We start from the raw sequence: 24,064 nt of genomic DNA on the forward strand, positions 1-24,064 counted from the left end.
GCTATGCACTGGTTTCTTGTCGCAAATGTAGTGCCAGTGTAGGCCTGGACCGTCAATGGTACCACAAGGGTAATGAAAAGCGAGGAAACCTTCATGATTTTCGATGTGAGTGAATAGAGGATACTTCGGTTTTGAAAGGAAACCGTTCGTCTGGATAGGTTAGACTAGGTGTTATCAGAGAGAAGCTGCTTGCCTTTATACTTGTTAAAGGTGGAGACAATCAGATATTTCAGCCATACGTGACCATGGAATATAGAATTTGAACTATGAAAGATCTTAATTAACAAAAGCTGAGTTTATACTAGTTAACTTTCTATGATGATCTTTGTGGCTTGTATTTTGCTTATCTTTGCCTCTTCAGTTAATATAAGATGTTTTTTAAATTTAACATTATATCTCTTAACCATTAATCCATTTAATAAAAATTATATTTATATAAAACATCAGCTTAAGATTATAGTTAATGGTTTTTAGCAGAATAATTGCTGGTATCTTTTGTACTATTCCTTTCGAAGGCTTCTGTTAAGCAAATAAACTAGCAAAATTCGATTTTTATTGCGAGTAATGGCTGCTAGATTTTCATTAAAGTGTATAATTTGAAAGCTATTGTTATACCCTTAAGTGGCTAGACAGTTGAAATGTCTAGGCTAGAAGATCTATATAGTGGTTGGCAAGTAATTAAGTCAACATTCAGACACCCAGGGATAGCCTGTTAACATTAATTGTCAGAACTATACCGTTGAGCCTGTGCCTATGCTTAGGCCTCCTGCCCTAGCAACTCTGCACAGTATGCATTAAACTTCGGAGATAAAGCCATTTAAATATCGCACCATGTATGATATAGAGACAGGCCCTGAAGCAAACCTTATCGTGTTGCGGATAGTATATCTAAGTTTCGGCCTTAGAAACACGAAGACCAAACGGCTTTTAGTAATGAAAGACACGGAGTTGGATAAATAACGAACACAAGATCCTACAGCCATTAGGAGACTCATTATAACCGGCCAATTAGACGGAATGATATACCATGAGATTTCCGTGTCTTTTTTAATCAAAACTCTCAATAGTGGTCTCGGTGTGGTGTCGGTATAGAGGGGTGCGTCGAAGAAAACAATCGGTAATTGAGGTACTACTGTCGGTGTGATCGATGACCACAAGACAGGAGACAGCAATTTATAGTTAACACAGCCAGTTTAGGAAATATTAGGGGTTTGCTAATAAGGCCCAAGGCGACGAGATAAACCAGAGCGTAGCGTGTAGAGTAACACGTGCGGAACCGGGGAAGCCGGCGGTCGGGAGTCGGAGTCGGGGATCAGAGGTCTTCGGTACAATATATATAGGGGACGGGACTAAGGGAGGGAACTACTAGCCTACTAGTTGCCTAAACAGAGCTATAAAGAGGGCTCTCGATCGCATGAGGGACTGAGAATGTAGCAACCATTATGTTACGACCCGTAAACAAGGATAACAGCTGAAAGACCCACTTGGACGTCGGGCGGCTGTAACATGATTGATTGATTTATTCCTACTCGGTTATGAAGCCGCTCTTATGCCAGCAGCTATGCCCGGAAAGCGGGGTTTGGCAGGTAGCCGAAGCGTCGACAATGAACAGCGACGCCCCACTTCGCCCTGATGTTGCATCAGGGCCAGCTATCCCCAAGCTCCCCACTATGTTCTCTATTCTGTGTGTTTGTGCCCTCTGTTGAAGAAGTGTGTTGCTCTCCTGTCTGCTTTCTCGCTTTTGTGTTGCTCTCTAGAATGCTTGTTTTGCGTCCTCCTGCTTCGGTTCAGTTGGTGCTGGTAGCACCGTATCTGGTTCTTTGTACCTACAGTCTCCCCCCAGCGCTCAGCTTTGTCTCTTTGTTTTGTCCGTATCCTCCCGGACTTGTATGTGCCGTTTTCTCAGTTGCATCTGTAAATTCTTTGTTGCCTCCTGCCGGGTTCCTATGTGGCCTCTTGTTTCTTGCCTGTTGACCACTATTGCCCTCCACCACATTGGCCCAAGGGTCTTCCACGAAGCACAATGCTCTACTGACTCCGACATGTTCGATTACTGGGTATGAGAGCTCCCGCACAGATTCCGCAGACATTGTCGCGCGTTGAAGGGACACCAATCCTTCTTCGCAAAAGGGGCGACAGGGGACCAGTCTGTCTGTGGTCTGTAGTATTGTGTGGCATCGATCGTAGCATGCCTAATGCCTGGTGCTTTCTCCGTGCGGAAGGTGATACTGTTCTGTCGGACTCATCTTCGTCGTTGTGGGACGTTGCAAACTTTGTCGGGGGTGACAGGTGACCCAAAACCTGTCGGCGGCTGTTGTGTTGAAGTTGATTGTTTGGGCGCAGTCTTAGTGCTTCGTGTAGCGGCTTGTGGCTCGCCTGTGGTAGTAGTAACAGTGTTGTCTATTGATATGTCGTATTTTGCGGCTTGCTCTCAAGTTTTTCATTGTAGTCGGGGCGTGCTCTGCGGCCATCTTGGGCCCCTTTGGGACGTAGAATCAAGGCCGAGGATGGCATTGCATCGAAGGGGGCTCTGTGGCCGCGAGCACGCGTATTTGGGGCCGTTTTTGCTCCGATTTTCAAAAATTTCGTTCTCGCTGTTGTTGATGTTTTTCTTGTACTGCAGAATCACAGGAACAACAGGGATTCACTCGGAAACGGAAGAACTATGGTGCAAGTCACGTGACGATAAGATAAGAGATTAGATCCGTACGCCAAGAATACGGAGTCCGTCCTTGGCACATACGGGATCCGTATGAACGAGGAACGGACCCCGTCAGGATCAGGAACGGTAAAACAAACAAAGGGTACTGTTCGGACTTGTATATAGTATGACCTGAGCTCGACTTATAGTCAGACTTCCATAGCTCTTTAGCAATCAACTTTGTATTTATCCTCAGGATACTTTCAGCTTACCTTCACTGCGAATACTTGTTGAGCCTAAGATTGATCACCTTAGCCTCTGACTACCGATCTACGACACAGCCTACGACCTACGAACCAGACTTACGACACGACAATACTGTTTACTAGCGTCAATCCCCAACTTCTGTTAGCAGACCCTACTGTCGGATAGCTGACCGTAACACTTTGATTGCTCCTGTTCAGTAAGTTGACTATTGATACCTACTAAACAGTACAGAATGTCTTCCCGCGCCTCTGTCAAGTCTCCTACCCCCGGATCCTCATCCACCTCTGGAGGAAAAGCTCCTCAGAGCCTGGCCCAGGAAGTCGAGGACCAGAAAATGAAGGACGACTTAGACAGCGAGGACGACACCGAAGAACTCAAACGACAGCTCGACAAAACCACTAAGGACTTCAAGGAGATGCGCGACATGTTCAACCAAAACGCTACTGCTCTCAAGGAACTTCAGGAGCAAGCGCGCAAGACTCAGGAACTTGAGAAGGAAGTCAACACCCTTCGAGCTGCCGCTAACGTGATTTCCGCCCCGGTCGAAGGACGCGAACGCCTCAAGCTCAACACCCCCTCTACCTTCGACGGGACCCCAGGACAACTTAAAGGACACTTGGTTCAGGTACGGACCTACCAAGCCTTCCACATCAACACTTTCCAGAACGATACCGAACGCGTGGTGCACGCGGCTACTTTCCTACGAGGAAGAGCCTTCGCCTAGTTCGAGCCCCTGTAACAAGAATGGCTCGACAACCCGGTCGAAAAATATAGCGAAGAGGTGAAGAGCATCTTCTTCAGCTTCGCAGGCTATGTTAAAGCCCTGGAATCCCTCTTCCTCGACCCCGATGAGCGAAGGCAGGCCGAGCGAGACCTATCACACCTGCGACAAACCAAGTCAGCTATGCTCTACGCCGCCGAGTTCAGACGATTAGCTGCAAGACTCTACATAACCGACGAAAGCAAGGTCTTCGCCTTCTACCAAGGACTCAAAGATGACGTTAAGGACGAAATGGCCAAGTTAGAGACACCCCTTAGTTTCCTCGCCTACGTCGAACATGCTATCAAGATCGACAACCGCCTCTACGAACGACGAAAGGAACGAGGAGAGAAAAGACAAAACCCGAACTCAGGACGCAAGTACTAATGGCAGCCTTAGCACAAGTTTAACAACCAGCGGAACGACAACAGACCCCGCAACAACTAGAACAACACCCGACAAAGCACTTCCTATAGACAACACAGCGGACCCATAGACCTTAGTGCCGCTACCAAGAGCAACGACAAGAAACCTTGGAACCCCAAGTGCTACAATTACGAAAAAATGGGACATATCGCCAGAGACTGCGGACAACCCAAGAAGCCTAACTGGAAGCCAGTACCCGAGCGAACCAAGCAAGCTAGTATAGCAACTAAGACACCCCACGCATCCCTATCGTGGACAGGATGCTACGACGACAAATGCCCTGTACACCTTAGCGACAAAGAAATGACAGGACACTAGCCTACTAGCAAAACCCTTGCAATGGCCTCCCGGGCTAACAGCAAGATGATCAGAAAAACCACCGAACAACTTGACGGGAGGCTACGAGTACAACAACTTAAACCCGCAGGCTCGTCAGCCCCACGCATCACCTCAAGGCAAGCCACCTACGACAATCCCATGGGTTACGATAAAGAAACCCGACAAAGGATCAGAGACTCCGAAGCACAAGTTCAACGCGAAATGAATCGAATCAGGGAATTCGAGAACGAAGAAGATTCGGATAAGGAACCTGAATATCAGCACGACCCCCTGACTGAACAACAAATCCTCCGTCTCACCAGCAACTAGACGTTCGGAGAAGGAGAAGATTCACCCTACGACTCGGACGAACCTCGTGACGTTGCCTGCCAACGTGCTCAGACGGAGATCGCCTATGGGCTCACCCCCAGTGTGGACGACACCAGCTCTGAAGAGGAACCCGAGAAGGATAACACCCCCGAACGCATTGCACATAAGCAAGTAAATCAGCACAATGATAAGCAATTCATCGAACTTTATAGCGTGCCAAACATAGGACCCAGGACGCACTACACCCCGCAACTCAGGATCGAAGATCACCCCTACCTCAGAATCACGGACCTAAGCCATCGCTACCTCTTTTGGGCCTAGTGCTTCTTCGACCACTGCGAGACGCACATGGGAGAAAAATACGAACACCACTTCCAACCCAGGAAATACGACAACACCCCCCTACGAAACGTCTACACCGCCCACACTCTTACAGGGTGGGAACTCAGGAAGTTCGACGGCAACATCGCCACGTTCACCCCCAGCCGATAATACCCCATGAGGTACACCCACGATAAAAACATGAAGTGGGAAGAATGTCGAACGGACGAATGCCTCATCTACGCAACCCAAAAGGCAAAAGCCTACAGACTCCTACAAGAAGGATCGAGCCCCCCGAGGCTCCGATTCCAGGAAAATCGCCTCACGAAGGCACGACGAGAAGGGAAGCACATCACCTACCCAAGACAACTAGAGCAGTCAAAAAACTAGACTCGCCTACCGATAAAGGACCGAGACAGGCAACAACGACAAGGTCCATCTGTCTAGCATTCCTAGACCAGAAAGTATACCTGCAACTCGCAGTTACTATCAACGACACGACAACCATCGCGCTCATCGACAGCGGAGCCGAAATGAATTTTGTGTTACCCCAAGCGGTGAACCGACTACGACTACTATGGCAGAAGAAGGAACACACGTACTAGCTCAGCAACATAGAAGGAGAACAAGTCCAGTACGAAGGAGGAACCATCAAAAACGAGACTGCGCCCCTCGAGATGAGTTACCTGGATCGAAACGAACAACTCCAATTCGACATTACCGAACTCGGTGCATACGACATTGTGTTAGGAATACCATGGCTAGAAAAGAATAACCCACGGATAGATTGGAGAACAGGCTAACTCCATTGGGATAACGACGATCTAGTCCCTGAGCAGCCCTGCAGAACCCAGGCCTTAAACAGATCTACCTACCAAAGAATAGCAAAACGATACATCTGCTACCTTAAGGCGAAAGAAGCCGCATCACGACCATTGAAGCAAACGGATCTCGAACAAAAAGACGATCCACTTCTGTCTATCCTAGAAGAATACAGAGTCTACGAAAAACTCTTCGCAGCCGAACTAGAAACCGGACTGCCCGAACACACGAATTTCGATCACGAAATCCCCATTAAGGAGGGGAAGGAACCCAAGTTCAACAAAATTTACGGACTCAACCCAACAGAAATAGAAGCCCTCGACAAATACCTCGACGAAAACCTCGAGAAAGGCTATATCAGAGAATCAACATTACCAGCAGGAAGCCTAATCCTGTTCGTACTAAAAAAGAACGGAAAACTACGACTTTGTATCGACTACCGAATGCTCAACGAAATGACGATTAAAAATCGGTACCCGCTACCATTAATCGAAGAACTATAACGACTCCTCCACGGAGCTAACTACTTCACGGCACTAGACCTTAAGGGTGCCTACAACCTTATCAGAATGAAGCAAGGAGAAGAATGGAAGACCGCCTTCAGAATACGCAGAGGACATTTCGAGTACCTCGTCATGCCTTTCGGTCTCACCAATGCCCCAGCCACTTTCCAGAACATGATCAACCAAGTTCTCAGGAAATACGTGGACATCTTCGTAGTCGTCTACCTTGACGACATCCTCATCTTCTCACCAACGATGGAACAATACAAGGAGTACGTACACCTCGTACTTCAAGCCCTCCAAGACGCTAAACTCCTGGTTGAACCCGAGAAAAGCATATTTCATACCCAAGAAGTAGAATACCTCGGATTCACCATTACTCCCGGACACATCAGCATGTCTAAAAAGAAAGTTTAAGCCGTTAAAGAATGGCCGACACCGACGAACCTTAAGGAAGTCTAAGGATTCCTCGGATTCGTCAATTTTTACCAAAAGTTCATCGGACTCTACGGAAAAATCAACGCACCCCTTACGGACCTTAGCAAGAAAGACCAACCATTCGAGTGGAAAGAAAAACAGGAAACCGCCTTTTAAACAATCAAGGACTGTATTACTAGCGAACCAGTCCTGATGATTCCCAACCTACTAGAACAATTCGAAGTGGAAATAGACGCCTTAGATTTCGCGCTAGGAGCACAATTATCTTAACGAGACTTAGAAGGACGCCTGCACCCCTGTGGCTTCTTCTTACGCAAGCTCCGCGGATCAGAACTCAACTACCAGATCCACGACAAAGAACTCATGGCAATCATCGAAGCATTCAAGGAATGGCGACCCCAACTCTCAGGAACCATCCACTAAGTACTTATATATACGGACCACAAGAACCTAGCCCACTTCACCACTTCGAAGGAACTCAACAAACGACAAATCAGATAGTTAGAATTCCTCTCAGAATTCAATTTCCGAATCATCTATCGGAAAGGATCAGAGAACGGCAGGGCCGACGCCCTTAGCCGACGACCGGACTACAATGTCCCGGTACTAAACGAGACCTAGGTGATTCTCAAATACAACGAGAATGGAGACCTCGTGCCTGCTACAAAACTCTTGATGATGGCCAGACGATCTAGTGCTAGCTCGACTAGCGGACTGGACGATGAAGCAATCATGGAGTTCCACGCTCGGCTAGCATACGGTCACCAAGGAATCACAAAAACCTAGAAACGACTACGACAATAATATGGAGAAAAGGTCACTAGAGAACGTGTCGCAATAGCAATTAAGGATTGCGAGGTTTGCCTCAAAAGCAAACCAGCCCGACACCAACCTTATGGATTGTTACAACCTTTGCCTGTGCTGCAAACCGCCTGGCACTCTATATCACTCGACTTTATTATCAAACTACCGAAGTCTCGAGAACCCCTTACGGGAGTCTACTTTGACAGCGTTCTCGTCATCGTTGACAGACTCACGAAGTACGCCTACTTCATCCCGTACAAGGAAGCAAGCAACGCCGAAGAATTCGCCTACACATTCCTCAAGTACATCATCGCCAATCACGGAACACCTAAGGAAATTGTGTTAGACAGAGACAAGATCTTCACTTCCAAATTTTAGAAATCAATTACATCGCAACTCGGCATCAAGCAAGCAATGTCTACCGCATTTCACCCGCAGACCGACGGACAAACAGAAAGAGTCAACTAGATCCTCGAAACCTACCTCCGCGCCTATGTCAATTACAACCAGGACAATTGGGTGGTACTCCTACCAATAGCCTAATTTGCCTACAACAGCGCAATCGGAGAAAGCACTAAGGAATCCCCCTTCTACCTCAACTACGGATTTGAACCAACCGCCTATGGAAAACCCCAAGCTGGCCCAGCAGCACTCAAGGCTGTCGCCATAGTTAAACAAATCAAGGATATCCAAGACAACGCACGCAAAGAACTCGAATTCGTGCGATAACGAATAACGAAATTTAGTAATAAACGAAGGATTGAGGGACCAACCTTGAAAGAGGGAGATAGCGCCTACCTCATACGGCGAAACATCAAAACAAAACGACCGAACGACAAACTAGACTTCAAAAAACTCGGACCTTTCAAGATCCTCCGAAAAGTTTCACCAGTCAATTACGAACTCGACCTACCCGACACGATAAAGTGTTTTCCAACATTCCATATTTCGCTACTCGAACCAGCACCACAAGGATCATAGACAAACGACCTTATCATTGTGGAAGACAACGAACCAGAGTACGAAGTCGAACGAATCATCGACTACCTTAAAGAACCAGAAGGATACCAATACCTCATCAAGTAGAAAGGATATGGTCACGAAGACAACACATGGGAACCAGCCAAGAACATCACCAATGCGAAGGACGAACTCGCGACCTACTGGCAACAACACCAAGAACGAGAAACGACGCCAGCAGCGCTAGCGACAACAGCCCCAACAGACACCACCGGTTACCAGCGCATCAGGCGACCTCACAAGCATGTGCGACCACCAACGGAAGCAGACAGACCACGACAAGGAAAACCATTTATTCGCCTAGGAACACTAGAAAGCAACTAAGAACCACTGGAAGACACCAACTGCGAATCCCCCAACAAAGGGCCAAGATCCGCAAACTCCTCGCCAATGCCAAAACTCGCCTAATCCGGATTGTTCTCCACACCCTGAAACTGAAGATCACCAACCACACCACTCTCATGAGCATCCAATGCAGGAAGAACGTCGTCCTCCTCTAACTCCTGCATCCCTCGAGAAAACGTCTCCACATGCCGCTCCTTTACTTTCTTCCGAATCGCGCGGATCCGCGATAATCGACCAGCCGCTTCAGCCACCTCGGCTTGAACCCGCGCCAACTTTTCATGAAGATCCAGCAGTGCATCACTAGCCTGCTCCTCCTTCTCTTCCTACTCCTGACGCTGATCGCTCAGCCTTTTCACTACGACCAATCAGCACGCACACGGGCACACGAACGCCACGAAGACTCACGACTAGACGCCACCACGAGACTATCACAAGGACGCTTCAGGTTTCTACAACCCTGACAAGTTTTTGCGCCCTCCGCCATCCGACATGTACGCTTTGCACGGAAGCAGCGAGTACACGGCATAACGTCGTCAGAACCAAAGCGATAAAAAACGTCTTCACAAGCAGAACGAAGTGCCGACTTGGATTGTTTCGATTTTTGAACGCGACCTGACATGGTGTCAGCATCATAGGTAAATCGGGAAGCACGATTGACGGATCCCCAACCTGGGACCAACGACCTACTTATGTTGGGTCTTGAGGACAAGACCTTTGGAGAGGGGACCTGATGTTACGACCCGTAAACAAGGATAACAGCTGAAAGACCCACTTGGACGTCGGGCGGCTGTAACAGGACATTTGTACTGCAGAATCACAGGAACAACAGGGATTCACTCGGAAACGGAAGAACTATGGTGCAAGTCACGTGACGATAAGATAAGAGATTAGATCCGTACGCCAAGAATACGGAGTCCGTCCTTGGCACATACGGGATCCGTATGAACGAGGAACGGACCCCGTCAGGATCAGGAACGGTAAAACAAACAAAGGGTACTGTTCGGACTTGTATATAGTATGACCTGAGCTCGACTCATAGTCAGACTTCCATAGCTCTTCAGCAATCAACTTTGTATTCATCCTCAGGATACTTTCAGCTTACCTTCACTGCGAATACTTGTTGAGCCTAAGATTGATCACCTTAGCCTCTGACTACCGATCTACGACACAGCCTACGACCTACGAACCAGACTTACGACACGACAATACTGTTTACTAGCGTCAATCCCCAACTTCTGTTAGCAGACCCTACTGTCGGATAGCTGACCGTAACATAGGGGTCCTTAATATATATCTATCTAGCAGAGGCGTAAGGCTTCCTAAGTAGCTTTCGTAGAAATATCCTTAAGGAACTAGGCAGCGTTAAACGCCGTAGCGGTATCGACGACGTAGAAGACCGGTCTATTACCTTCAAGGTATATTACGTCGGCGATAACCTTGTAGTTGAATTCGTAATCGTTTCGTAACGTAAATTTAAACCGTAATAGCGCTAGTACGTATATTTAGTATCGATAGCAGACTTTCGATAGTTACTTAATTACCGTAATTTCAACTAGGTAGCTAGCCTTCTAAAGCACCTTGTATAATCGTTAAATAGATAGGTATCCGAAGCGACGGTAAACCCGTCGCAATTTAGTATCTATAAGGTAGTTTTAGGCAAGTAGTTTCTCCTTATTAAGTAATAACTATAGGTAGCCTTATTTACGAATAATAAGTACGACCTTATTTCCTTAGATAAGGGTATTTATAACGTTATTAAAGTAGACTTTTAATCGGTTTATATCTCCTAGGCATATAAGGAAGGGAGTATTAGTCTTAATAACGTAAAATTTAACGCTTCTAAACGGCGTTAGCACTTTGGTAGTCCTTATAGACTTTAGTAGTATCCTATCGCCGAATTTTACTATAACGCTGCTAGCTGCCTTAGTATTTAACGTAATTCCTTCGTAAATTTGTTATAAGGCTACGAATTGTAGGTAGCTAGCGGTTAAGAATCCTGCTACGCCTGAGTTAGGCATGATCCCTTGGAAGTTCTAGGCAGAGTAGCGTCCCTTAAGTATGAATTGCGAAGGTAGCTCTTTCGGTTCTGGTTGGTTGCGGAAAAGGTCTTCTTTCGTAATAGCATAGTAGGTGTTACGGCCAGCTAACTGACAGTGGGTTTGTGTTAACAGTAAGCCAGGGATTGAGAGTAGTAACAGTCGTTCCGTGGTCCTGGTCGAATAGATCGTAGATCTTCAAAGGTCTTGGTGATCAGTCAAGGCCTCAACAAGAGTCGTAGAGTAGTCGTCACTTAGGTATAGCTGAAAGTACCGGTTAGGGTAATCACAAAGTTGATTGCTGAAGAGCTATGGAAGTCTGTCCTCGAGCCCGGCTCGAGTCCATCCTATATACAAGTCCTGAACGGTCCTTCTTATCTTGGCTATGTTGGATATTTGACATATCCAACATATCCGGGGATCGGTTGGATATTTGACATATCCAACATATCCGGGGATCGGTTGGATATTTGACATATCCAACATATCCGGGGATCGGTTGGATATCTGACATATCCAACATAACCAGCCCGGGTTGTCCCTACCCCGCGTTATCCCCGAGGCCACGTGACTTGTCCATAGTTCTTCCGTTCCGAGGATCCCTGGTTACACCTGTCGGCTGGGTTACATATGCCCTGCGTTAGCCGCCGGGATCCAGGCGGGGTCGTGTTGGCGACCATGTCCAACGGGTCGTAACAGTAGGTTAACTAGTCTGCTAGGATCGTAGCGATCCTATTACCGTTAATTGCTATTATAGTGAAATAAGCGGTAACCTAGAATTGACTATCGCTGCCGGTCTCTTCCTCTTCGTTACTTTTACTAGTTTGTTCGGTTACGTAGTAGTATTGCTAAGGGTCTTCGGCGGTAGGTTATAAGTCTAACCCGTCGAAACCCTCGTATTAGATAAGAAATTAGCTATATGCTAGAAGTAACGTATCCTAGGTATATTAGGTAGTTTTAAACTTCTCGTATGCTTTTCGTCTCTCTTCTATAGTATGTTTAGTTGACTAGCAGTTAGGTTTTCTATATACGTAGTACTTCTTAGGCGTTAGCGGTAATAAGGGTTTATTACGGCTTCTTCCTCGTAATAATCGACTTCGTAATAAACGACTATATCGTAAATAACGCCTTCGACTATTAAAAGTTCTATCAGTCTAGTACTGCTCTAGTAGGTTAGCTACTATGTTGAATTATTATTAGTTAAGACGGGTAGCTATCTTAATCAACGAGATTAATTAGCTGCAAAGTCCCTCGTACGTCTTAGCCGGTATAAATAACGCTATTATATATTCTAGAATATCTTTATAAGTATATAGAAGTTAGGTATAGAGGGATCGGTCGTTATAATCCTGTTATAGCAGACCGGGCTAAATCTTACTTAATTTATTATATAGTATGTCAAAATACTCCGATTTAGTCTTTCTAAGGTTATTACGAATGATTTAGGGAAGAGTAGTTATATTCTACTACGTAACGTACGCTTATTGCCTTTCCTTAGTCTCGAAGTATGATTTTAATTAGTTGATTATGGTCTCGAAGTTAGGCTATAGGTTAATTACTTTAATCGAGGCGTAGAAGTAGGTTTTAGCTATTCCTTTTAGTATTAGGGGAAGTGCCTTGTTATATTAGGATGTTACGGCCAGCTATCTGACAGTAGGGTTCTGCTAACAGAAGGTGCAGTAAGAGACTAACACTGGTTCGTAGAGGTCGTTCTGGTAGATCGTAGGGTTAGGGTAAGGTGATCAGTCTTACACTATGGTAACGAGGTTCTTAGTATTCACAATACTGAGAGGTAAGCTGAAAGTCATTCGAGGATGAATCACAAGTTGATTGCTGAAGAACTATCTAGAGGGCTTGAGCAGGTACTCAAGTCCTGGTCTATATAGGAGTCTATCTACACGTATTGTCTGTAGTCGTTGGAGATCATATTGATCGAACATGATCCGTTGGCCCCCAACTCTTCTTGGATCATTCTGACCTAGAATGATTCATCACGTGACTTGTTCCGTTCTATAGTTCTTCCGTTCCGAGAGGTTATCTTTTGTTCCCGTGGCCCTGCATACAAAGTCCTGTCATAACCGCCCAACCGAGTGGGTCCTGTTAGGTGTATCTAACGGGTCGTAACATCTACCCAGTAACATTAGCGATCAAGTCGGTTTATTTTAGCTCTAAACTTACAATAAAATAAAGAGCTCTAGGTGAATATGGAAGTGAAAAAGAATTCAACAGTGAGCGTGTATGATGTTCTGTAAGTTAAGGTAATGCCAGAGACATGTGTAGTAGTTCGCAAGTTTAAATAGCTGTAAAGACAGGTAACTACTCTTGGGAATCAATTTATCTTGCTTTACACTAATTGGTCTTCTCTCCGACGTTTCCGACCGAATGGAGTGAGAAAACACAGACTTTGGAGCATTTACGACACCGAGTTTGAATGAGGACTTGACTTGGATAATCGGCACGCTACCGCCGGAAAAAAACATCCCTGGGTAGGCATATGCTAAAAGAACACTAGCGTTAATTACTCACCGATTCCGCGGATAGTTGTAATCTGAAAGTGGGGCTGTGAAGACCCCTCCCAATATATTTAGAAGGAAGGAAAGAATGCTATTAGCCCAAGGAGATAGCGGTAAAATGAAAAAGTCTAATAGAATGAAAAGCGGAAGACTAAATCCGAGTACCTCGTTACAACTTGCTGGGGAGCTAGATCCGAATGTCGCTCTCGACTTTCGAATGTTGTATAACTTAAAATACAACCCTTTACATCCGGGGTAGAAGGATTGTAAAAACATAGAAACTACTGCTTTAAGCTTTGATAGTAGGATCTATTTTTCTTTTGAAGGGGCTTCTCTTGATGAAGAATCACTAAAATAAAGGAACTTGCAATATCCGCCTCTCGCGTGATGTTCCCAGAACGATTCTACCACCAGTGCTGGATCACTATTGACACAAGTCAGAGGTGACCTTGGCGAAGCATTGGTACCATGCATGAGGGCTGCAGAAGGTTCTTCGAGGGTAGAATCCTTTTGCTAATACTTTGCTGCCAGTTCATTAATGTGGCAGGATAGTATGGTGAAAAGAATGCATATGAGACAAATCATGGTCAGTTTCTCATATGGAGACAAATCGTGACACGGTCTCAGCATCTGTTTAAAACTGTTGGTCGACTATACACTACAAGTATGAGAGTATGTAGGCAGTCAACTGTAACGTGCTTGATGTAGTCGTTGTCCGGCAGCGCAACAAGCTCAGATTGACTAGTATTAGGTCATTAAAAGAACGCGGAACTAAACATTCGTGTACCAGTCCAAATTGAAATACAACGTGTCTTGCCACATTAGGGTCACTGGTCACTGGACGCATGCCAAGAGCAGAAAGCTCATCAGCGCTGGGAGCCTTATGGTGTTGCGATACTTCTATAGAGCCAGACTTTATGACAACGTGGTTGTTAAAGTCCTAAATGCTCTTCAGCCGACAATTTTGCCAGAACGTCATGCTAGGAGCTTCCTAAAGCGCTACTTGCGCTTGCTGTTGACATGTTCATAAAAAGGCACTGAAGGCCAGCTGGTGATCAAGGGAGTTGTGGATACGGTCTCAAGCGCTGCACATGCTTAAGGGCTGAACAACTTTCTCCCTGAACTGCTGGACCCAGAGCATCTCCTCACATGTCTTGTCATCGGGGAGGCTGTCTCGAAGCAGTGCCTGGGCGACATCTCGATAACGATCACCCATTCTCCACCCAAGGTCCACAGCAACCTTTTTAGTCATGAAATCTCGCCACTCCGTAGAACTCCAAAATTTGGGTCTATTCTTACTCCTGCTACTTGTCGTGGATGAATTTCGGATCGGAGGCGCTGACTCGTTAACTAGCGTCCACCGACCAATCTCACAAAGTATGACCCCGAGTCCGTACAAATCTCGGCGGCGTGAGAACCCAGACTTGGCTACGTCCGGGTGGTAGTAACATTGGAGATCCTTATCATCGAGCGGGCTGTAAGCCTGTGAGGTGGCAGTGTGAGGTCGCGTATATTGGAACCCAGTAACAAAGGGCTTTGTAATATCCACCGGCACGGACTGGGTGTCGGGCGTCTCGTATTGGAAAAAGACAATGTTGCCTGAGTGAAGTCCCTTATGTAGCCACCCGGCCGCATGGAATTGACTGAACGCAACTGCCAGTGCATAAGCCAGCTGGAAACGATGGCCTAACAAAGGAACGGGGAAAGACTTGTCTCGAATTAGCGAAGCGAGAGTGCGAGGAGGATGGCGTTCCAGGTCAGCTTGATAGCAATTGCGGCCAAGTGTCGCCGGCGCGTCGTGCTCGGCCGTTGGAAGGCCAAAAACGTATCCAAGTCGCCGCTTTCCGTGTTCTACAAGATATGATTGGTCATCAAAAAGTCCATAGCAGGGTGGTAGTCGAAGTGCTGGATCGCCGACACGCTCGAGGAAAAATCCCAGGTTGCTTATCATTCGGGCATATTTGTGATAGTCCGGTTCGTCATCAAGTATGTTCCACTCTATCCACACTGACCTGATGCTATCTCCCTGATGAAGGAAATGGCCCTTTGCGCTGAGTTTCTCCGTCCTGATTATAGTTGCAGAGCCGTTGAGATTGATTTCCGAATTGCGTGAAATGAGTGTTTTGGCGCGTGCAGTAAGAGCTAATGCTCTGTGGTTTGGCAAGTTGATGTTATCGATGAGTGCAAGCTGATCTGCGTCCTGGATGGTTGCCATTACTCGAGGGGGCAAGGCTCTGGAGAGCAGATCTGAGTTTCCAGGGTGAAGACTCAGCGCGTGCAAATCAGTGACGAGCTGCCGCAGCTTGGCGACGATTTGTTCGAATTCGCCTTTTCCTTTGATAGTCCATCGGAATCGAGCGCTTGGCCGCATGGTCGCCTTTCCCAGCGCTCGAGGGAGCGCATTCTCAACCTGCATGTTGTCGTCAAGAGTGAGATCTGGCAATGGAGGTAAGTGCAGACTATGTTTGTCTACAACCTGCTTGGCTTGCTCATTGACGTTCCGGATCTCGCCAAGGATGCGCACAATTACTTCTTTGAGGTAGGCTGGTTGACTCTGGAGAATCGGCGTGCCGTTGTCGTCTGCGTGGCATAATTCGCCCCATAACTGTAATCTGATCTTCTCGACATGATAGCTGAGTGCAAGGCCTCTACAGCCAGACTTTTCGATGTCGAAAAAAGATTCAATCAATAAGGCCGAGTCAACTGCGCCCTTGAAAGCTCCAGCGATACCAACAACGGCAAACACCGCACCTGAAATCTCCAAACCCGACATAGCAGCCAATTGTAATGAATATTTGCGAGAGTGCCTGGCAGCAGTAAGCTCGATGCGCCAGATTTGATGACAGAGGTTCAAGGGATGAAAAGAAGGATAAGTGGCAGATTGATTATTGTTATCACACATGAGCCTAGCAGGTAAATATTTCCGACTTGTTTATTCCGCATTCAACACTACCAGCAATCTGCAGTCAGACGCTGGAGTGACTTAATCTTTCTCACGGCGGCGGGTCTGTCAGGCCTTGCTGCGCAGTGGCAGTGTCAGATAGGGTTCTTGGCCTGTTGGGCTTGCCACAGTATATTGTTCGTCAGCCTTGGGCTTGCTGACGAGCTGGCTCGGCAGGGCTGTGCAAGCTGCATCTGATGTTTCCCAAGCACGCTCAGGGCGAATAGAGCAGGACAAGGCAAGTGAGTTTTATTCCTACAGTTGGCTAGGGTTAGTAGCTGGTGAATTTCCACAAGCCTTATACACGGAGTTCAGCCCTGCTTCTGCATTAGTGGAAAACTTCAGAGAAATGACGAACCCTTCCTCCCACTCAATTTGACCCCCGAAACTAGGCCTCAGCCAAACGTGGCCCAGCGAGGTCAGCGTGGCTATGTGAAGTTATAACAGACCAGTGGTCTTGTAGCATATTGAAGTCAGCGTAGGCAGTGAGGCTATGCGAAGCCCAGTGTTAGTCGTTCTGATATTTCGATAGGTTAGAGCGATTGCCAGGGGGCTTCGCCCCAAAAAGAACCACCAGCCTCCTGCGGCTTCTGCTACCAGGGGCTTCGTATCCGCGTTCCTGTTTCTACAACTATCATAGGCATCATAATTTGCAACGACTATTACTACAGTGACTATCAGGGTTAGCAATAACAGTTTACTATATACAAAGTAACAGCCAATCCGCGAGAAGTAGATTTATTGGTCAACCAATGCGCAAAGGCCTTTTCAGCCACCCTTTCGAAAAAATACCCGTGCGTGATCGCTGTCAATGTACCTTGCATTGAAGCCTTGTTTCTTCCGCTTCCACAGCTTCGCGCTTCCACTCTACGAGCAGTCGCTCCGTATTTTTCAGGTATGCTCTGGTGTGTGTTGTCCAAAGCCACTAATACGAGCTCAAAAAGATTCCCCACCATTGAATGTTGGACAAGGCTTAACCGCCCTGGCCGAGCATTGGTTCAACACCCCTGCGACAGCCGCGATGCTTTGGAAACCTTGAGCATGCACGCTGACTGAAGCATTTGTGGCCAACGATGTCCGCCTCACTGAGGATTCAGATTTAAACTTAGCTTATCACTGCCGCGGTGACTGCTGGCATTCATCGTTTTATGTCCACAATGACACTTTGTTTCTTCACTTTCTTCATCTCTGACTGCCAATAGGATTCATTCAAACTGCATGCCTCTTCAGAGACAGAAATGGAGCGGTCTGGCAGACTATTGGATGTATCACAAGACCTTCCGGGCTCTGAAAGCCACCGACCAAGCTCAGCTTCGTCCACGTCGGATACCTCGTCCAGCGGATCCACGGTATCTGATTCATCATCAGTTGATAGCTTCGAGACCCCCACAAGTTTATGGGCGAAGCTGACTGCAGCCGCCGCGGTTGAGCTGGACTTTAGCGACGTTCTCGCTGCAGCAAATTATTATAGAATCCCCTCAGAGTCGAGTGACGCGATTGGCGTTGGCAATTATCTCCTCCGTGATGTTATCAGTGTTGGTACAGGTCTCACTGCAAGGGTCATACAGCACGATACTGGCGTAGCAGCGCCTAAAGGAGTACCAAAAAACACAATCGTGGCACTCAAAGTCTTCAGCAATGTCGATCGTGGGCCACAGGCACGCCAAGACGTGTACCGTTCCATTCTTCGTGAGATGGATGCTTTCTGCGACCCGAGACTCCGAAGGCATCCCAACATCGTGCAGCTGCTGTTCGTTTCCTGGCACCCCAGCGAGCAATACCCGATGCTGGCGATGGAGCTTGGTGCATATGGATCGCTCGAACACATTCTCTGCTCTCCTGATGCTGTTCAACCGTCGCAGATTCAGAAGCGCCACATGACTATGGACATGGCCCTAGGACTCCAGGCGATCCACGGAGCTGAAATGGTACACGGCGACATCAAGCCAGCCAACATGATTGTATTTGAGCACAGTTGTCCCGATCGGGGATTGATTGTCAAATTGACCGATTTTGGGGGTTCTGGTATGGTGTTTGGCGCTCAACCTGCGCATTTCACGCCGCTCTGGTGTGCGCCGGAGGTCTTGAACAGAGATGCTAATGTAGACTGGGAAAAGGCCGATGTCTACTCTCTGGGACTGGTCATGGCTAGCTTGTGGGACCGTCAAATAGGCCAAGACCCTTTTCTGCTACCCGAAGGAACCTCAAACTCGAGCATTCTCCACAACTGCTTGCCGAAACCCACCGAATCTTTCGAAGACGAGCTGGAAATCATGACTCGGCTGAAGCATATTTCTGCCACTGAAGATGGAAGTGTTGGAGGCTTGCTTATGCGCAGACTTGAGCTTCTCAGGGACGAGTTAGGTGACAATTTCGAGCTCTTGGTCGAGACTCTGCTTCTCGCGACACATATCTGTTCTCAAGCCCGGCCGGACGTGGACGAGCTTGTTGTTCTCCTCGCTCCACTCATTACTTCGCTTGAACGAAATACAGGGCAGTAAGTACAGTTACCTTCATTAGAAAAATGACGCGAGAAAAGCTGTTAACGCCCATGGGAATTGCAGGCAGGAAGTTACTGGTGTCCTATCGCATCTAGCTCACGATGGTGAAATCGAGGTACGTACGAATCGTGGCTATTATTCTTCGTAGTCATCGAAAGACAGAGAGACTAAAGTTTAGCTATTCACACTTATCTAGAAGTATCGGCCAAGTCCCTGGCCAAAACTAAGCATGGAAGATATTTACACGAAATCAAACAACTTTAAAGCAACCATGTATCAGCAGACGGCGCAGCAAGTCAAGGATATCGAGGCGTCGGGCCAGTCAGACCTTTGCTTGGGCGAGGTCCCGTCCGAGATTCCAGACGACATGTTGGAAGCGCCGTCAACACACGCGTTCCTCGATATGCTCCTTGATGCAGTAGAGTTTGACTCACTGACATCGGAAGGTGCCCGAAAACTGCTGCTTTTCCTCCGCAAAGGAGCCTATCACCATTATCTAGGCTACTGCCAGACGGAGGGAAACGGCGATATGAGAGACACTGTCCATGGCCTTGAACACTTAGCCACAGCAGGCATACACGGCTCGGCAATTGGTATCCTGTACAGTCTGTTCGTTCTTGATGATAAGGGCCACACGAGTGGCGGCGTAGGCACAAATCGAGAATTCTCGACGCGACTGTACCTCATTTTGTCGGCATTGGCCGGCTCGCGCTTGGCACTGGAGCGACTATCAACCGAATGGCCACAGCATTTTGCCATGGTCCGCCGAGCAATGAGGGAGCGGCCAGAAGCTTACAGGAAGGCGCGAGAACAAGAGGTCTCGCTTCTGTCTGCGCAGGTGATTGTCGAAGCATATTGCTACGATGAGAACCCGCTCGCTGCAGTGAACTTTACACTGCAGGACGCGCTTGAAATTGGTGCCATCAACGAGGTACAACAGCTGTTGTGTGGCGAGAGTGGAAAGACACCCGAGGCTGCCAACCTTCACGAGGGACTACTCCATGGGTTCAAAGGCTTGACTGATAGCGAGGCTTCAAGTCTTCTTCACGTCGCATGTGAGGCAGGAGCAAGACTGGACAGTATATCGGGCTTGCGGGATCCCTTTTGGGCCCAAATGCTGGAGGGCATCATCGACTATGTTACACCACTTGCAGCAGCGATTGTCTATGGGCAGATAGAACTGGCGACAGGAATACTGAGTCTGCACATCGAGCGAGACGAACCAATCCGCTTGTTTCCGGCAACGCTTTTTCTTGCATATTCATTTCTTCAGCATGAGCTGGGAGACATGCTACTCCAGATACTCAAAGAGAACCCAGGTTTGTGCGGCGACCTCGACTCATTACCGGTTTCCGGACTTGGAGCTTCCAATTCCTGGCGCCGGCCGACTGCCGAGTGGGATTTCGATAGGGTGATGACTATGGCGCTCGTGTCCGTGTCTACGGCACAGATGCATGTACGCTCCAAGCTCCAGCTTGGCTTGTCTTGGCAAGAAGCTTATGAAGCCACATTGCAGTCTCTCGTGTCCGAGGGGGCAAATCCTGTTGGCGGAGGCGAGTGCTGTACACCATTAGGATCTGCTCTGATGGCCGACGACGTTGCCGCGCTTAGGCTCTTCACACATGCAATCTTGGCCAACACAGGTCATGAAGGCCTGCGCGAAAGCCTGGAGAACCCCTGCGCTATTAATGGAATTAACGATCCGGAATTGTTCCTCGGCGGACACTCGTGGGGCCATGCCTTTTCGGCCCTGTCTCTATGCCTGCGGCACGGCTCGCTCCGATGCTTCGAGTTCATCTTAGAACACTGTCCCCTTGCACCCGCAACACAGAATAGTGACTTCTTGGGCTTGAGTCTGATGCACCGAGCCAGTGGTCGCGAACAGTCCATGCTACCCGACTTCTATGAGTCAGGCATGCCAAGCTTCTTGACACTTGTATCACGAGCTGGACCGAGATTGCCTGACATACGATTCCTCAAGCTACTGCTAAAGCACCGCCCAGAGCCGCTCGCGGTTGACGAACGGGGAATATCAGTAGTGGCATGGGCTCTTGGCCATGGCAACATAGCAGCAGCCAACCTGATACTGTTAGCATGCTCAGAAGAACAGAGGATCGAGTTGTTAGGAAGAAATCCTAATACGGGCACCTCCGTCTTCTGGCAGCTTCTCTGTGCAGATTCAAGTCGCGCCTGGCCAGGCGGCCAGAGACAGCAAGCCTTGGTTGCTTCCTTGCAATGGCTTAATCAGCACCAAGCTTTGCACTTGTATGGTGAGTTTGCTAGCAGAGGGAACAGCACGGACCTCGCCTGGTTTGTCCTTCTCAAGGGCGGGCCACGGCTTAGTAGAGTGGACCAACTTCTAGATGCCGCCATCGTGGATTATCTTTTAGACAACGCAGCCTTTGCTGACATTATTAACGCTCACAATCATGAGGGACTCACTATGCTGCACAGGGCAGTTATGCAGACCAATGTAGAGGTTGTTCGCGTCTTACTTTCACGAGGTGCTCAAGTCAACTCGCCGCTGGGGCTACCAACGCAGCGTGACTGGTTACCAAAGCCTGGAACACTTTCGTCGGCCGTCTTCGCCATGTTGTCGACACCACTAGATCTGAGCTGTATGCATATGAGTGGCGCCGCCCTCACAGATGAAATGGAGACCTGGAGCAGCTCAGATATATCACGATGGAGAGCAGACGTCGTTGAGATCACAAGATTGCTTGTCAGCCACGGCGGCAACGGCTTGTTCTTCAGCCGTACTCAGAGATACGCACGTCTTGTTTCTTCTAGCAGTGCAGAACAATCCTTTGAGCCCAGATTCAAGCCTAACTTCTGTGCTTGGCCACAACAGCTACCGCTAAACCAAGACTCCGGGGTAAGCCCTCATATTCCCCAACGCGCGTATACCACTTCACCTTTCTACGGCAACCTACTGAGCGCAGCCCCAGATCTCAATGCGGGGAACACACAAGGCTCTGTCGTTGATATAAAGGGCAAAGGACCTGCTAAGAACCACACATGTCAGTCTCTGCCAGTCTGTAACCAATCGCTGCTGGACAACGACGGCCACGGCAACACTCAGCTTCATACCGCTGCGCAGGGCGGAAGCATAGCAATTCTTCGGGCGGTACTAGAGAAGGCGAAACCAAATATTGCAGTAGAGATTAATCGAGAAAACCACGATGGGCTATCGCCGCTAGACCTCGTCTTGGCACCATACAGGTCCACAACGCCACCACACATATCAACTTCAGAAAGCTCGCTTATACTACGTAGCGATACCATCGAGGATCTTGCTACAAGAACACGGCTACTCCTCACTGCCGGGGCCGACCCAAACCGCTCTTCGACGGGGTTCTCGCCGCCTCCACTACACGAATGCCTCCGGTCACATGGTGACTGTGTTCTGCTGGTCGAGATATTATTAGAAGCAGGGGCGGACGTGAATTTAGGCGATATCTAGCAGCGCACGCCGCTTATGTTTGCGGCAACCAACGGTTATCTTGAGAGCATGGTACTGTTACTGACAGCCGGAGCCGATAGATGTGCGATTAGCTATCAAGGACTTACTGCGGCTGATTATGCATTTGAGAATAAGCACTTTGAGGCAGTAGAAATTCTGCACGACTGGCAATAAAGTGGCTAAAGTATGTCAAAATGTAAATAGAACAAGTTGTACAAAGTTCTCTTGGTGACTGCCGTGGCAGATGAGATGAGGGATTTAACCCTTTTCGTCCTGGCTATTGTTCAGCCTCGAGTGATGGGTCATTTTCTCTGGTGGAATCACAGCGACGGACTGCCAGAAACGGCCAAAATTACGACGTTCCGCCATTTGACGATATGTCCTTGACAGACAGTTCTATGAACAGGTGGATTGCTTCAAGTCGACAAACATCTTGCGAGTGGAGACCAAGCCGCAAATCCGGTACTGGGTTGGGTCTGCCGGTTCCCCGTAACAATGTGCCTAGACTCGGGTCTCCGTCGCCGGAGTTGAAATACCTTCCTTAAGCGGCAAAAGCTGACAACCTGTTTTTTCCGGCTTTGTTGACTGATAGATAGCCATGGGAGGGGGCCCAGAGCCAACGGCCAACGGCCAACAGCCAAAACCATCACCTGGGGGCGTACACCTAGGCATCAACACACCTACGAGCACGCTAGCTTTTAGATACAACCACTCCATTGCCAGTGAACGTGACAGAACTATACGGAGACCGCTTCGCCCTGACAAAACTCCCTTGTTTCCTTTCTGTTTGCCTTGGCGCTCACAGACGACGGCCACTACGACGGCAATCGCAAGGCACGAAATATGGAAGGGCTAACGTCACGCCATCATCAGATGTGACAACGCGCACTACCATACAACCACCGTAAACCAATGTTGCTCAGTCTCAACACAACCTAACCCATTAACCCTCGCCGCGACCATGGTCGCCACCGCTCCGCGGGAAAAGACCCAGTTACCTATCACGGTCATCGCCATGCCAGGGGCCTTCGACGACTTGCTGTCCAGCAATAACTACGTCGTCGTCGACTTCCACACCCCACGCCGTGCCACATAATCGCCCCGATCCTCGGACAGCTGGCTACCGCGCGCGCACTACAGGTAGGGTCACCTTCGCTAAACTGAACGTCAATGAGGTGCCCGAGGTGGCCGGCCGATATCGCGTGGCCAGCCTGCCGATCTTCACCCTGATTAGGGACTAAGAGGCGTTCCAGGATATCAAGGGCATGAATCCACCGCGTCTCAAGACGAAGTGGCCGCTATGGTGAAGGAAGTCAGAGAGAAGGGGGGGGATGAGGTCAAGAAGGCCTGGGAGGATAATAATTGGTAAGACAAGGCCTAAATCTAGGGTGTCAAGTCGTGATCGCGCCCAGGCGGACTGCTTACGATAAGGCTGTGACGCTTTTACTTTCCTTACCCTTTTACTACCTGTAGTCTACTTTGTATTTATTAAGTAACTAGCATTAAGCTTAGTTAGGTAGTCTTCACCTCCCTAGACCTACCTAATATGCTCGGTTCCGGCGGTTTACTGTTTTTAAAAACTCTTACTATTGTTTAGCATCTTAATATTGCAAAT

The 24,064-nt window shown here is 48.2% G+C and overlaps 6 protein-coding genes across 6 annotated transcripts; 4 read left to right on the top strand and 2 right to left on the bottom strand.

Annotated features, from left to right (window-relative positions):
• Positions 1 to 3,140: 3,140 nt before the first annotated feature.
• Positions 3,141 to 4,055, top strand: CTRU02_206763 (reverse transcriptase domain protein; the record flags this gene model as incomplete). Its single annotated transcript, XM_036732417.2, has 2 exons — positions 3,141 to 3,631; positions 3,683 to 4,055. The coding sequence occupies 2 exons, from the start codon at positions 3,141 to 3,143 to the stop codon at positions 4,053 to 4,055; spliced, it is 864 nt and encodes a 287-aa protein (XP_036575893.2).
• A 177-nt stretch (positions 4,056 to 4,232) lies between these two features.
• Positions 4,233 to 4,412, top strand: CTRU02_206764 (reverse transcriptase domain protein; the record flags this gene model as incomplete). The annotated part of the gene is made up of 1 exon (XM_036732418.1): positions 4,233 to 4,412. One exon carries the CDS (start codon positions 4,233 to 4,235, stop codon positions 4,410 to 4,412), a length of 180 nt encoding a protein of 59 aa, XP_036575894.1.
• A 21-nt stretch (positions 4,413 to 4,433) lies between these two features.
• On the top strand, positions 4,434 to 5,063 carry CTRU02_206765 (uncharacterized protein; the record flags this gene model as incomplete). Its single annotated transcript, XM_070204768.1, has 2 exons — positions 4,434 to 4,511; positions 4,743 to 5,063. The coding sequence occupies 2 exons, from the start codon at positions 4,434 to 4,436 to the stop codon at positions 5,061 to 5,063; spliced, it is 399 nt and encodes a 132-aa protein (XP_070061872.1).
• Positions 5,064 to 9,054: 3,991 nt separating this feature from the next.
• CTRU02_206766 (uncharacterized protein) lies at positions 9,055 to 9,521 on the bottom strand (the record flags this gene model as incomplete). The annotated part of the gene is made up of 2 exons (XM_070204769.1): positions 9,055 to 9,314; positions 9,386 to 9,521. The coding sequence occupies 2 exons, from the start codon at positions 9,519 to 9,521 to the stop codon at positions 9,055 to 9,057; spliced, it is 396 nt and encodes a 131-aa protein (XP_070061873.1).
• Positions 9,522 to 14,622: 5,101 nt separating this feature from the next.
• On the bottom strand, positions 14,623 to 16,317 carry CTRU02_206767 (protein kinase; the record flags this gene model as incomplete). Its single annotated transcript, XM_036732422.1, has 1 exon — positions 14,623 to 16,317. The coding sequence occupies one exon, from the start codon at positions 16,315 to 16,317 to the stop codon at positions 14,623 to 14,625; it is 1,695 nt and encodes a 564-aa protein (XP_036575898.1).
• A 1,406-nt stretch (positions 16,318 to 17,723) lies between these two features.
• CTRU02_206768 (ankyrin repeat protein) lies at positions 17,724 to 22,449 on the top strand (the record flags this gene model as incomplete). The annotated part of the gene is made up of 3 exons (XM_036732423.1): positions 17,724 to 18,982; positions 19,050 to 19,101; positions 19,183 to 22,449. The coding sequence occupies 3 exons, from the start codon at positions 17,724 to 17,726 to the stop codon at positions 22,447 to 22,449; spliced, it is 4,578 nt and encodes a 1,525-aa protein (XP_036575899.1).
• Positions 22,450 to 24,064: the final 1,615 nt, after the last annotated feature.

This window comes from Colletotrichum truncatum (genome assembly GCF_014235925.2).
Source record: "Colletotrichum truncatum strain CMES1059 chromosome Unknown Contig_0003, whole genome shotgun sequence".
Lineage (NCBI taxonomy): Eukaryota > Fungi > Ascomycota > Sordariomycetes > Glomerellales > Glomerellaceae > Colletotrichum > Colletotrichum truncatum.